Below are 15978 nucleotides of genomic sequence, written 5' to 3' on the forward strand. Positions count from 1 at the left end.
TCAGTAAAGCAACTTGTTTACCTTTAGGAATTAATAAACTGTGCCGACAGTCGTGTCCGGCAACCGGTCATAGTTAATAAATAGTTAGTTCAACGCTGTTCATTCGTCGGAGGAGTGACGCCAGATGTCCCGGGGGACTGTAGCCAGCTTACTCACTGCCGCCACTCCCCTGCCTCCCACTTGCTGCTTCCAAACCAGGCCCCTGCTCCCTGCCGTCACTCCCACTGTTGCTGCCTGGTGTAGCAGCTGCCCTGATTGGCACACCCCCGCTGCCATGACCACTGAGGCATATTCCTAAAGCTTCCAGTGTGAATTGTTTGAAGGAGCACCAGTATCAAAATCCAGATACCGGAGACAAAACAATGTTTCAGGTCTTCAAAATCAGACCATCAACAATCAACAAATTTACTACTTAATACCTTTTCCATGGTTGTTTCTATAGAAAATAATATAAAACTACCTAATTATGTGACAAAATGCGTGGTAACTGCTATGAGTCGGGAAGGGGAGAGATCAGTAGGGGTTGGTGCATCCTCAGAAAGAAGGCTTCCTGGAAGGGCAGGGGCTTGTCTGTGATGCTCACCTGTGCTCCTAACTCTTGGCAGTGCCTGCCACAAGACAGGCGCTTCATAAATGTGGTTGTGTTAAAGAAATATTTGTGTTGTGTCTTGAGAGTAGCTTTGAAAGCTGGTTACGGTTTGGATGGGAAAATGGGAGGGCGTGCTAAGCGATGGAAAATGGCTCAGGTAAAGTCTCCAAAACACAGATGAGGACAGGCTGTATTTGGCAGAGAGGGTACGGACATATGGATGGTGGCTTACTTCTGTGTTGTTTGTAGGAGTGGTTGGAAGAACAATGCATGTGAGCCTTTGACACCATGATATCCATCAGGCAAAGAAAAGGAATACAAACCACAGAAGTTTCAGAGGATTACGTGGCACAAGAAGAAAATGTGAAGTTGGAAAATAAATTGCCATCTAGTAGGTGATTTAAATTAAAGCAGCATTTTGGATTGCTTTTTTGTCTGCATATTGAAATAATCACTTTCCAATAGGATAAAAATTTGGTAAGACCTAATAGGTGAAGAAACTTATTCTATTACCCTGATATTTTAGTTTTACAGATGATTTGATCACAATGTGATAATATTTGTTTTACAGTTATGATTAGATAAAAGACCTCTGATTAGAGCCCTTTGCTTCCCAGCTGCCTGTTCAGTATAGTTATGCCAATCTGATCCTTTGACTTTCAGAGTAATACTTTTTCCCACTGTTCAGATTTTAGTCTACTTATAATTTTTCTGGTTTGTGTATGCTGTTCACAACTAGACAGCCTTACCTTGGGTGAGTTTCTCATTTCATTAAACTATTGAAAGATGAATCAAACTCTCTTTTATTCTTTATTTTCAGTCAAATTCCTGAAATTTTCTAATTTGCTTTTTTTTTTTTTTTTTTTTTTTGGTGGGAACAGTGGTCAGAATTTGGTAAATTGTTTAAATAATATTGAAGACTCTTGCTAAGCCATACATCAAATGGCATTAATTACCAACTTCTTGCTTCCCGAGTTGCTTTCTTAGGCTAAGCATGGTCAGAATTTTTAAAAGTAAGCATGAAAAATTCCATGTCTATCAGCCATTTTGGATATCTGACAGAGTTTACATCAGCTGCAGCTAGAGCTAGTAAAGTAATTTGGGGTAACAGTTCTATTTATTTATTTATTTATTTATTTTGGTGGGAGGTGACAGTTTTATAAAATAAAAGTAATCTGTATTGAGCAGTCATGCCACCCAACTCAGCTATTAGCAATTTGGGACAATACAGAGTACTTTCTGAAAATCTTATATAAAAACAAATACAGGTTCAAGTTTGTCCTTTTAAATTAAAATATTTTAATTTAAATTTAAATTTTAATTTAAAACTGTTCATTTTACCAAAGCAGTATTTATTCATGTCAGAAAAAAAAATGAAAACTAAAGAAAAGCAAAAATGAAGGAAAAAATACTCCCGGAAACCCCCTCATCCTGAGATTACCACCTATAACACTTAGATTAGCTTGCTGTCTAAATGTTGTTCTCTGTACGTGTACACCTACAAGCATTCAGATGTGTTTTTTCTCAAAATTGAGATCCTACACGCTGTTGTGTAACTTGCTATCTTTCTCTTGTGTTATGAACATATGTCAGTCAATGTATTTTTAAAATTTTGTCAGTGTGTAGTCACTGTGACTGCAGCATAATTTATTTAATTTCTTATTGAATATTTAGATGATTTTTAACCTTTTGCCTATATAAACTGAACTGTGATAAATATCCTTGTGGCCAAAGGTTTGTTTAAAACTTTATTTCTTTGGGGTGTATGCCTAGATTTACAATTATTGGTCAAATAGGGTGCTCATTTTGGTGGCTTTTACTTCCTATTGCCATGTCGCATTCCAGAGAGGTATCCATTTATTCTAACACCAGCAGTGTTTAAAAAATGTCTATTTTTAAAAAAAAAAGTCTGTTTTTTGTATCCTTACCAAAACAGAGTACTAAGCATTTTTAAGCTATCAAATTAGCCACTGTTGTAAAAGTTATAGCTCTTTGTTTTGATTTGCATTTCATTAATACTAACTTTTTTTTTTTTTTTTTTTTTTAGTTTCTGCTTTATAACAAAGTGAATCAGTCATACATATACATCTGTTCCCACATCCCCTCCCTCATGCATCTCCCTCCCTCCCACCCTCCCCATCCCACCCCTCCAGGCGGTCACAAAGCACCGAGCTGATCTCCCTGTGCTCTGCGGCTGCTTCCCACTATCTATCTACCTTACGTTTGGTAGTGTATATATGTCCATGCCTCTCTTTCCCTTTGTCACAGCTTACCCTTCCCCTTCCCCATATCCTCAAGTCCATTCTCAAGTAGGTCTGTGTCTTTATTCCCGTTTTACCCCTAGGTTCTTCATGACATTTTTTTTTTTTTAAATTCCATATATATGTGTTAGCATACGGTATTTGTCTTTCTCTTTCTGACTTACTTCACTCTGTATGACAGACTCTAGGTCTATCCACCTCATTACAAATAGCTCAGTTTCGTTTCTTTTTATGGCTGAGTAATATTCCATTGTATATATGTGCCACATCTTCTTTATCCATTCATCCGATGATGGACACTTAGGTTGTTTCCAGCTCCGGGCTATTGTGAATAGAGCTGCAATGAACATTTTGGTACATGTCTCTTTTTGAATTATGGTTTTATCAGGGTATATGCCTAGTAGTGGGATTGCTGGGTCATATGGTAGTTCTATTTTTAGTTTTTTAAGGAACCTCCATACTGTTCTCCATAGTGGCTGTACCAATTCACATTCCCACCAGCAGTGCAAGAGTGTTCCCTTTTCTCCACACCCTCTCCAGCATTTATTGTTTCTAGATTTCTTGATGATGGCCATTCTGACTGGTGTGAGATGATATCTCATTGTAGTTTTGATTTGCATTTCTCTAATGATTAATGATGTTGAGCATTCTTTCATGTGTTTGTTGGCAGTCTGTATATCTTCTTTGGAGAAATGCCTATTTAAGTCTTCTGCCCATTTTTGGATTGGGTTGTTTGTTTTTTTGCTATTGAGCTGCATGAGCTGTTTATAAATTTTGGAGATTAATCCTTTGTCAGTTGCTTCATTTGCAAATATTTTCTCCCATTCTGAGGGTTGTCTTTTGGTCTTGTTTATGGTTTCCTTTGCTGTGCAAAAGCTTTGAAGTTTCATTAGGTCCCATTTGTTTATCTTTGTTTTTATTTCCATTTCTCTAGGAGGTGGGTCCAAAAGGATCTTGCTGTGATTTATGTCATAGAGTGTTCTACCTATGTTTTCCTCTAAGAGTTTGATAGTTTCTGGCCTTACATTTAGGTCTTTAATCCATTTTGAGCTTATTTTTGTGTATGGTGTTAGGGAATGATCTAATCTCATACTTTTACATGTCCCTGTCCAGTTTTCCCAGCACCACTTATTGAAGAGGCTGTCCTTTCTCCACTGTACATTCCTGCCTCCTTTATCAAAGATAAGTTGGCCATATGTGCGTGGGTTTATCTCTGGGCTTTCTATCCTGATCCACTGATCTATCTTTCTGTTTTTATGCCAGTACCACACTGTCTTAATTACTGTAGCTTTGTAGTATAGTCTGAAGTCAGGCAGCCTGATTCCTCCAGCTCCGTTTTTCGTTCTCAAGATTGCTTTGGCTATTCGGGGTCTTTTGTTTTTCCAAACAAATTTTGAAATTTTTTGTTCTACTTCTGTGAAAAATGCCAGTGGTAGTTTGATAGGGATTGCATTGAATCTGTAGATTGCTTTGGGTAGTAGAGTCATTTTCACAATATTGATTCCTCCAATCCAGGAGCATGGTATATCTCTCCATCTATTTATATCATCTTTAATTTCTTTCATCAGTGTCTTATAATTTCCTGCATACAGGTCTTTTGTCTCCTTAGGTAGGTTTATTCCTAGATATTTTATTCTTTTTGTTGCAATGGTAAATGGGAGTGTTTTCTTGATTTCATTTTCAGATTTTTCATCATTAGTGTACAGGAATGCCAGAGATTTCTGTGCATTAATTTTGTATCCTGCTACTTTACCAAATTCATTGATTAGCTCTAGTAGTTTTTCGGTAGCATCTTTAGGATTCTCTATGTATAGTATCATGTCATCTGCAAACAGTGACAGCTTTACTTCTTCTTTTCCAATTTGGATTCCTTTTATTTCCTTTTCTTCTCTGATTGCTGTGGCTAAAACTTCCAAAACTAGGTTGAATAAGAGTGGTGAGAGTGGGCAGCCTTGTCTTGTTCCTGATCTTAGTGGAAATGGTTTCAGTTTTTCACCATTGAGGACAATGTTGGCTGTGGGTTTGTCATATATGGCCTTTATTATGTTGAGGAAAGTTCCCTCTATGCCTACTTTCTGCAGGGTTTTTATCATAAATGGGTGTTGAATTTTGTCAAAAGCTCTCTCTGCATCTATTGAGATGATCATATGGTTTTTCTCCTTCAACTTGTTAATATGGTGTATCACATTGATTGATTTGTGTATATTGAAGAATCCTTGCATTCCTGGAATAAACCCCACTTGATCATGGTGTATGATCCTTTTAATGTGCTGTTGGATTCTGTTTGCTAGTATTTTGTTGAGGATTTTTGCATCTATGTTCATCAGTGATATTGGCCTGTAGTTTTCTTTCTTTGTGACATCCTTGTCTGGTTTTGGTATCAAGGTGATGGTGGCCTCGTAGAATGAGTTTGGGAGTGTTCCTTCCTCTGATATTGTTTGGAAGAGTTTGAGAAGGATGGGTGTTAGCTCTTCTCTAAATGTTTGATAGAATTCGCCTGTGAAGCCATCTGGTCCTGGGCTTTTGTTTGATGGAAGATTTTTAATCACAGTTTCAATTTCAGTGCTTGTGATTGGTCTATTCATATTTTCTATTTCTTCCTGAGTCAGTCTTGGTAGGTTGTGCATTTCTAAGAATTTGTCCATTTCTTCCAGGTTGTCCATTTTATTGGCATAGAGTTGCTTATAGTAATCTCTCATGATCTTTTGTATTTCTGCAGTGTCAGTTGTTACTTCTCCTTTTTCATTTCTAATTCTACTGATTTGAGTCTTCTCCCTTCTTTTCTTGATGAGTCTGGCTAATGGTTTGTCAATTTTGTTTATCTTCTCAAAGAACCAGCTTTTAGTTTGGTTGATCTTTGCTATCGTTTCCTTCATTTCTTTTTCATTTATTTCTGATCTGATCTTTATGATTTCTTTCCTTCTGCTAACTTTGGGGGTTTTTTGTTCTTCTTTCTCTAATTGCTTTAGGTGCAGGGTCAGGTTGTTTACTCGAAATGTTTCCTGTTTCTTAAGGTGGGATTGTATTGCTATAAACTTCCCCCTTAGAACTGCTTTTGCTGCGTCCCATAGGTTTTGGGTCGTCGTGTCTCCATTGTCATTTGTTTCTAAGTATTTCTTAATTTCCTCTTTGATTTCTTCAGTGATCACTTCATTATTGAGTAGTGTATTGTTTAGCCTCCATGTGTTTGTATTTTTTACAGATCTTTTCCTGTAATTGATGTCTAGTCTCATAGCATTGTGGTCGGAAAAGATACTTGATACAATTTCAATTTTCTTAAATTTACCAAGGCTTGATTTGTGACCCAAGATATGATCTATCCTGGAGAATGTTCCGTGAGCACTTGAGAAAAATGTGTATTCTGTTGTTTTTGGGTGGAATGTCCTATAAATATCAATTAAGTCCATCTTGTTTAATGTATCATTTAAAGCTTGTGTTTCCTTATTTATTTTCATTTTGGATGATCTGTCCATTGGTGAAAGTGGGGTGTTAAAGTCCCCTACTATGATTGTGTTACTGTCGATTTCCCCTTTTATGGCTGTTAGTATTTGCCTTATGTATTGAGGTGCTCCTATGTTGGGTGCATAAATATTTACAATTGTTATATCTTCTTCTTGGATCGATCCCTTTATCGTTATGTAGTGTCCTTCTTTGTCTCTTCTAATAGTCTTTATTTTAAAGTCTATTTTGTCTGATATAAGAATTGCTACTCCAGCTTTCTTTTGATTTCCATTTGCATGGAATATCTTTTTCCATCCCCTTACTTTCAATCTGTATGTGTCTCTAGGTCTGAAGTGGGTCTCTTGTAGACATAACTTTTTTTTTCTATTAAGTTTATTGGCCATTTTTTCTTCTGTGCATTGCCTATTCATGTCCTTAATCAGTTTCCTACTGAAATATTCATTTTTTAAAATTATCCTGAAAGTATTTATCCTATATTAAGGATATTTAACCTTTCTTATATGTACTATAAATATGTTTCCTAGTTTATATTCCTTTAACTTGGGTGATGGGGTTTAAAATTTTAAGTAATCAAGTTTGGGAGTAGTTTTTAATGAATAAACCACACATTGTAAGTAGATCATCTAAAAGACTGTTTATATTTTAGATCTGTAACCCATTTATTCCTCTATTTAAGAAACTTAGTAGTTAAACTAGGTCAAGCACAGGTCCTAGGTGTTAAGATGAATAAGATAGTATGCTTGTCCTCAAGATGCTTACATTCTAGTTGGCAAAATGGACAAATGAACAGTTAGATACAATGGGGGAAAAACTATAATAAAAGTATGAAAAGTATAAAAAGGTCTGTGGAATCACAAAACGGAACCCCTAACTGTCTGCTGAAGACACGGAAAGCTTCACCACTAACAGGCAGCTGGAACTTGGCATGTTTGACAGTCTGAAATAGAACTATTAACTGCTAAATCCTTTACTGACTTGGTTTTTCATCTGTTCATTTTTCTAAAAGGTTGTACCAATAGAAGATTATGGACGATTCTTTCATTTACAATTGGTGGAACTGTTGCCCTTTGCACTGGACTTCTTACATCTGTCTACCTGGCCACTTTACATGAGAATGATTTGTGGTTTTCTAATATTAAGGTATGAACATTGTATGATTTACCCATCAGTGTCTCCAGTAGTTAGTTAGCCATTTAGATGAATGATCGTTTTGCCATAAAGAATCCAGTCTCTTGAAAAATTTGCCTATAGAGTAAAATGACTTTTTCTTTGTTAGTTAAAAATAACATCAGAATTTTTATAATCAAGTGAGTTTTCCCATTTTCGTTAGTTTATTCATATTATGCATCAGTTACTCTAAACCAGTATTTTTCAAGCTGTAGATTGTGAAATTGGTGTAGTAGGTCATAAGTAGCATTTTTCATAATGAAATCAAATACAGGAGAATACTATCACATGGTAAGGTTGATAATTATTTGTGAAACTTTTATTTTAATTATGTGTATGTGCAGACTGGGTCACAGTATAAATTTTTTTTTTCCTGTTGGGTACAGTAAAAAAAAAAAAAAAAAAAAAAAAAAGAAAGCCAAAGCTACTGTTCTAAACCAGGGAGTTTTAATCTGGCTCCATAGATGACCTTGACGTGGTATACCTTTCTAATAATATATGCAGAAGATTGAGAGGAAGCCATAACTGTCATCAGGTTTTCAAGAGAGTGTGTGACTCTTTAAATACCAGTTTCCTTGTTGTCTTTCTCCTCCCTCCCTCCCTCTCTCTCTCTCTTTCTCTCTCTCTCTCTCCCCTCCGATATCCTTTAATTTGGCTTTGGTTCAGAGCAAGTATATCACTTAAAACTTACACATTGCCAGTGCTTTTCATCCACAACACTGCACATTGCCAGTGTTTTTCATCCAAATATACCTTTCTTTTCATCAGAAATGTCATGATCTTTGACCTTATTTCCCACCATGGCTTTTAATGATTAGTTGCTTACAAAGGTAAAATTGAGTTTCACAGGGCAAAGATTTATCATCTGTAAGAATAGTCAAAAGTATCTATGCAGAATGTGAAGACAGTTCCCAAAGAGAATTTTCCAAAATATTTTGAGCTTTGGTTCCGTTATTGGAATGAGTCTCCAAAGGAGACTGCTTTGAATGACAAATTTTATTTTTATGAGTAATTTCTAGTATGTTTATTTTTAAAACCTGTCATATTACTTTATAGGTACAGCATGGATATATCTTTATACAAATAATCATGGTACCAAAAAATAATAATTCTTACCCTTCAGTGACAGTTGGTAGTTTTTCTTGTCAAGAAAAACTTTACTCACCTGTCTCTTTAAAATTGAGTACCTATAAACAGATTCCCTGGAATTGAGAAATTTAAAACTTATTTATTAATACAAGTATTTTGAATAAAACCTGGAATTTCCCCTTTGTGGGCATAAAGTCAAAATTAAATGCTAGTAACTCTATAGCAAGGAGACATGGTGAAAGAGATCACATAATTTTAAACTGTAAGTTTAGCTCTTTAATTTAAAGCTTATATGTGGCCCTACTAGCACCCTTAAATAGATATACCCTTATATAGATATCAAGAAACCTGAAGAAAAGGCCAGGTCATGTAGGGCTTTGTAGACTGGGCAGGAGTTGGAAGGATGTACTGATTCATCGTTTGTGTGGAGTGCAGTTGAGGAGGAAGAATTATCAGTGATGACCTTCTTTCTCCTGTTAGCAGAAGGGTAGATGGGTAGATCTTCATTTGCTATGATCGTGAACCCTGTGGGAGGTGCAGATCTGAAGGGTACAGTGACTTCCGACCAACTACCCGGAGTTAAGCCACACTTTATAGGTTGAGGGCACAGTCCTCCCCAAAACTGACCCTTACTTCAGAAGCCAGTCACAACTCTGGGGGACCCCAGGGTCCTCTCACTTCTGACCAACTGGCTATCCATTCACTAAAATGACACAGAACTCAGGAAAGCTTTGTACTTATAATTACAATTTTATTATAGAAATAGGATACAAATCAGAACCAGCCAAAGGGAGAGGCACAGTGGGCAAAGTCTGGGAGAGTCCCAGACTCCAAGTTTCCATTGTCCTCTTCCTATAGAGTCAGGATGCATTACCCTCCTGGCACATCAGTGTGTGACAATGTGTAGAGTATTGCCAGCCAGGGAAGCTTACCTGAGCTCTGGTGTTGAGAGTTTTTACTGGGGTTTCGTTATGTATGCATGATTAATTAAATCATGGGCCACAAGGTTGAACTCAATCTCCAGCTGCTCTCCACTTGCCAGAGGTCAGGATGATACCTGTTGGCTCAGACCGCCAACCCTGTAAGCATACAGTTGGTCTTTCTGGCTTGGCCAGCTCCCATCCTGAGTCATCTCCTTAGCAAAAACCATCTAGGGGCCCACCCTGAGTCACCTGTTAGCACAAGCTGTCAGATGTGGGCCAAGGAGCCCACCATGAATAACAAAGATAATCTTGTCACAGGGAAATTCAAGGGTTTATTGGCTACCTCTCAGGAACTGGAGACAAAGGCCAACCACATTCTTTTTTATGCAGGAGGCAGCGAGGCAAGAAATGATGAGTTCAGGTTTGGATATATTTTGAGTCACTTTCAAAACAATCCAAGTAAAGACGTGGAGTAAGGGGAGCTGGATTTATGGATCTGAAGGCAGGAGTTCCATGTGTGTTGGAAACGGACCTTTTCATGTTACCAGCTTGTAGCTGTGTGGGCAGGATTGTTTGAGGAGTATGTAGCATGAGAAGAAAGAGACCGGAGGCCAGATTCTGTCTCTGCCTCAGACATAGGCTGGGAGAAGCTGTGAGACAGGGGCACCCTCTCACAGGCCTCCCCACACCACCCCCACCCCTTACACTTAAAGTTGAGCTCAGAGTTTTGGTGCGTTTTTTCCTCTCTATTCGAGCTCTGTTGTTTTTTTTTCACCCCTGTGTCACAAGAGGAATCCTCAGATGTTGTAATCATTTCTCAAACCAGACGATAGGCTGGCTTATTTTTCATCTTAGAATTATCTAGACCCAGTGGTCTCCAACAGAACTCTCTGTACTGAAGGAAATGATCTAAATCTACACTGTCCAGTACAGTAGCTGCCAGCCAGATGTAGTGATTGAACACTGGAAATGTGGCTAATGCATCAGAGGAACTAAATTTTAAATTTTACTTAAATTGAACTTTAATTTTAAAGTGCTTATACATCTTCTGTGAATAAACCAGTGAAATCAGCTATTACTGATCAACGGTATTACTTAGCCAAAGGGAAAGCTCATTTTCAGAGTTTATACACCTTCCTAAATTTACTCCTTTACATCATTTTCATCTTGGGGGATGATGGGAATATTTGAGAAGTGTAAATCTATTTCCCTTTTTTATTTGAGTTATAACTTATCAAAATTGCCAGGTTAGTTTTTTATGTAAATACTTTGATCTTTTGAATACTTTGAATTAGTTGTAATTATTCAGAGAGTAAAAATATTGCTAATAAAATAGACTAATCATACATTCAGTTTATGCATTCAAAGTAATTTTTTTAAATGTTCATAGCAGTGTTAGTATTTCATATGTGGGAACCCTGGGACAGAGAAACTTGGAGCTGAAAAGAAGAAGATGTTGGTTTAAATGGTCACAGAAAATGTGTATGTGGTATCCTTTCCTAGCATATTTTTTAAATTAAAAAGTTAGTTTCCTGTTGTCTTAACCATTGTGTTATATTGCCCTTGCTGCGAAATTTAAAGTATAAGAGATTTTTAAAAATATCCTTGACTGAATGTCTGCTATGTCCTTGGCACTGTTATAGGTGCATTTTACATTTATTTTATTTAATCTGGCTGTTTCCAAAGCCCAAACATTTTAACTCTAACTTGTCCTTTAAATGCAACCTGCTTTTTTTTTTTTTTTTTTGCTGCTCTTTATTATAAACAAAACAAACTAAAGGGTTTAAAGCCCATACTCTTACTTGCTGTGCTCCCCTTACAGTGCCTGGCACATCATCAGTGCTGAGTAGACAGTGGTCTGTTGGAGCAGAGTTAACCTCCAGGGGTGAGGGAGTGGTATAGGCAGGGGAGGCAGGGAGACACCTGGCTGCTGTAAAGAACCTGGGTTGGAACTGGAGCAAAAGGATGCAACTTTGGAGCTTGCCTCCAGATATAGGACATAGTTAGTACTGGCAGGTGGGGAGCCAGTCATTGCATTTTTAATGATTTGTGTTTCGTAGGTGCTGGAGTAAATCTCTGTATGGTCTCAATTGTTTTTCTTTTTGGAACATTGTGTTTTTTATTGCACACACTACACTGTGACAACAACAAAAACTTTTTTTAATGAAAAACATTACTTAGTATTCATTATCCTTAGCAAAAACAATTTTCATTTTTCCCTTCCATTCTTCATCCTGTACGTGTATATACTTTACTTATTTATGATCCCAATATAGATAGTTTTTACAATCATCGTATGCTTTTTCCATATACAATTATATATTTTCACAAACACAATTATTATATAAATGAATAGCTATATACTTTAATATTTTTGACATTTTTATACCCTTGGTCATTTCACTATTTCCATGCTCCCAACTTGGGGTAGATTGTTTCTAATTGTGTGGTTAGACCCCTAAAATTGCTTACTTAACTTCTCATTTTAAAGCGGCAGGATAAAGATGTCAGTTCCTTCTTTTTTTAGAATTACGTCAGAGCAATGAAAGAAAAAAACAGTCAGATTCCTTCTTTGATGAAACTAAGAGAGGCCTGTAATCTGGAACCACAATATATGAGGAAGGGCTGCCAAATCCAGTGAAACTCCAAGGAGTGTAGAAAGCTGCTGAGAGAGAACTCTCAAAGCTGCAGATTTTAGATAAAGCTGCCGAAGTTTAGTCCTCCAAAGTCACTGGCATATCCTGAGGGATAAACCAGTGGTCCCCTGTGTGAGACCATGGGACTAGATGTGAGGAGTAATGACAGAAGCTTTCCTGTATACACTTTGGTGTGAAAGAGAAACAAGGTAGACAGGCTGAAAGGAGTAATCACAGAGACAAACCATTTTTGTAAAAGTAGAGTTTAAGCAGACCAGGATAAAGAGAGAAAACTTGCATTTTCAACAGCCCTGAAGCTGCCGATCTCTGAAGACTAAAATGAGGAAAAGACTAAAGAGCTCACTCTTGTAATCCACTCTGTATCAGCAGAAAAAGTCTTGCTGGCCTGAGTTATGTCCCAGCCCTCTCCCTTACATGTAGCTGATTTGGTAAGAACTTGCCACATTTAGAAATGACTAGTAATCAGAAAGGAACTAGCACAGGATCTGTACAATAATACTGCAAGAAAAAGGGAAGAGAAAAACAAGAACAAACAATACATGAAGAACCAGAAAACTTTTACAGCAGAGACGTGAAGATTGTGGCCAAACATGTCACATTAAAAAACAAACATAATAAAGCATTTGCCACTGTAGAAGGTGAATTCAAAGCAGGAATGTAAGAATGTATATACCATCTTCAAAGAGATTTGTAGGAAGATAAAAGGAAATGAAACATGAGCTGGCAGAACTTAGTCAAGAAATAGAATATGTAAAGATATAACCATAATAGAAATCATGACTATGTAGGAAGCAATGCACAGACCAGAATCTGCAAAAAGCACAGAAGAGAAAAGTTGGACAGGACTGATGAAAGTAAACAAAATGAAATAGAATTAGTAAAGTTAAAATATTAGAAGTGACAGCTAAGGAAGACAACAGAAAGATTGCATAATTTGTGTTCCAAAGGAGACAAAACCATGAAACGGGGAAAAATGTTTAAATCTGTAATTCAAGAAAACTTTCCAAAAATAAAGGAAAACTTGAATCTACAAACTGAACGGACACGATGGGTCCCAGGAACATTTGGCCTAGAAAAATCATTAGCAGGATATAGCTACGAAATTGCTGTACCTAAATAGTAAGAAACCTTTGGACATCCAGACAAAAGATCAAGTTACCTATATGAGGAAACAAAGGTCAATCTGGCTTCCAAGTTTTCCAAGTAACATATAGTTACTCAAAGACCTTGAATGATGTCTACAAAGGACTCAAATAAAAGAAAGTGATTTATGTATTTTAACCCAGTTATTCCATCATATATAAAGCACCATTCAAATGTTTTTGACTCTGAGAAATATGCATTTTTAAGAACACCTGGAGAAATTGGTAGAGGAAAAACTTTATCCGGTCAAGAGATAAAAGGCAGGGCTTCCCTGGTGGCGCAGTGGTTGAGAGTCCACCTGCCAATGCAGGGGACATGGGTTCCTGCCCCGGTCCGGGAGGATCCCACGTGCTGCGGAGCGGCTGGACCCGTGAGCCATGGCTGCTGAGCCTGCGCGTCCGGAGCCTGTGCTCCGCAACGGGAGAGGCCACAGCAGTGAGAGGCCCGCGTATCACAAAAAATAAAAAAAATAAAAAGCAAAACAATGTTAGAAAGATTGTCAAATTTATTTAACTGTAGTAATAAGATTAAATAGTTACCGAACAAAATATATATGATATGAATAGTGTAATAATATAATGTTATTATGTAATAGTAATACAATAGCAGTGTAATAATTACATAACACAAGTTAGAAGAGGAAGGGAAAGAAAAGGCAAAAGATGGTGGAAAGGGCTTCCCTGGTGGCGCAGTGGTTGAGAGTCCACCTGCTGATGCAGGGGACACGGGTTTGTGCCCCAGTCTGGGTGGATCCCACATGCCGCGGAGCGGCTAGGCCTGTGAGCCATGGCCGCTGAGCCTGCGCGTCCAGAGCCTGTGCTCCGCAACGGGAGATGCCACAGCAGTGAGAGGCCTGCGTACCGCAAAAAAAAAAAAAAAAAAAAAGATGGTGGAAGTATCCTGATGTATCTTTCATAGCTAAAAGTCAAAAAGTTACAACTAACAGTGATGTCAAGAAACAGACACACAGTATATATAAAGAAAATTCGAAGAAAAATAATATCAAGTAAAACTGGGCAGGGGAGAAGTATAAATTTCATAAGATTGTCATAACTTGTTATAGGAAGTCAGTAGATACTAGCCATAGAAACAGAGAATTAAGTTATCCTCTGACGTTATAAAGAAAGGTAACCCCTAGAACAAAAACATCAACCTTCCAAATTAAAGGCATGTACACACACACACACATATTGAAACAGGCTGACACAGATCATGTAGTGAAGGATTTGTTCTAAAGAGCAGTAAAAAGCATGATACAATATGTATTAACACAAGTATGTCTAATTATTTTTGATTAAATAAGTATCAATGGGTTTTACTCACCTAATAAAAACTCTGGATCACAAAGCAAAATCCAAATCACGTCATATATGCATAAGATCCTCCCAGAACAGTAAGAATCCTCCTTAGACAGATTAGGCCACAGGTGTGGATAAGGACTTAATAAATGCAGAAAGGGGAAAGAAAGTATCAGACAGAAAGTATTAAATGAGGCAAAGAAGGGCAATATTTCAGTGATAAAAATACAAACCACAAGTTTGACTATCCATGCATCAGATAATCACAATATTTACAAAGCAGAAACCACAGGAAATGTAAGAAGAGTATAGAAATACATTAGTATTGAGGAGTTTTAATTCTTTCCCAGTTCATATAAAAGCAAGTGGACAAAAATAAGTAAGGATATAGAAGACCTAGTGAAAATATTGAATATGATAGATCTAATCTGTAAATATCTAAAGAGAGAATATACATTCATCTCCAGTATCCACAGAACATTCACTAAAACATTGATAAATTAAGCCATAAGGAAAAATCTCAGATCCAAAAATACAGAAATTATATGAACAATATTCTCTAATCACAGTGTGAGAGTGCATAGTCTTGGCTTGTTCCTGACTTTGGGCATAAAGGTCACAGTATCCTCTTTTGTTAATTTATTCATTCACTTAAATAAAAATTGCAGATAACTAATTAAAAAGAAAACTTGCTTACTATCTGGAAATTTAAAAATATTTAAAAAGTAACTTTTGGGCCACAGGTAATTAAAACTGAATATATAGAAATTATAAATGAAATCTAGAAAATGATGAAAACCATATTTCAGGATTATGGAATATACCTAAAAGAGTACTCAGAAGAAAATTTGTAGCTGTAAATACTATATTATGAAATAATTAATATATTGTGAAATAAATGAATTATTCCACTTATGAAATCTCATAACAGAAGGAGCGATAAAGGTAAAAGAAATTGATCACCTAGAAAGTAGGAAAACAGTTCATAAATCAGTGGTTATTTGGGGGGGTGAAAACTAAAGAAACAAAAGAAAGATAAAGATGGGGTAGGAAATGAAAATATCCAAAATAAGAAATAACAGAAATAATTACGGAGATGGAACTTCCCTGGCGGTCCATTGGTTAAGACTCCGTGCTTCCACTGCAGGGGGCTCAGGTTCAGTCCCTGGTAGGGAAACTAAGATCCCACATGCTGTGCAGCACGGCCGAAAAAAAAGAAGAAATAATTACAGAGATCATGAAATATGGTAACAGAGAAATAACCATAGAGACCATGAAATAAGAAAGAGCCACATGAATTTTGTTTGATTTTATGCAAATTAGTTGAATAGATGAAATGGGTGATTTCCTAGAAGAATATATTTTTTTAATATTTATTTTATTTATTCT

At 36.8% G+C, this 15978-nt stretch overlaps 1 protein-coding gene across 1 annotated transcript in view; it reads left to right on the forward strand.

Moving 5' to 3' along the window:
- Positions 1-877: 877 nt before the first annotated feature.
- The window catches only part of DPY19L3 (dpy-19 like C-mannosyltransferase 3), a gene marked incomplete at both ends in the record, with an annotated part of 71668 nt that continues 56567 nt past the window's right edge, over positions 878-15978 (forward strand). The window contains 2 exons of the mRNA XM_079723437.1: positions 878-980; positions 7319-7452. Coding sequence (XP_079579563.1) covers positions 878-980; positions 7319-7452 — 237 coding nt within the window. The remainder of the gene's footprint in view (positions 981-7318; positions 7453-15978) is intronic.

This window comes from Hyperoodon ampullatus (assembly GCF_949752795.1).
Source record: "Hyperoodon ampullatus genome assembly, chromosome: 18".
NCBI classification, from domain to species: Eukaryota; Metazoa; Chordata; class Mammalia; order Artiodactyla; family Ziphiidae; genus Hyperoodon; species Hyperoodon ampullatus.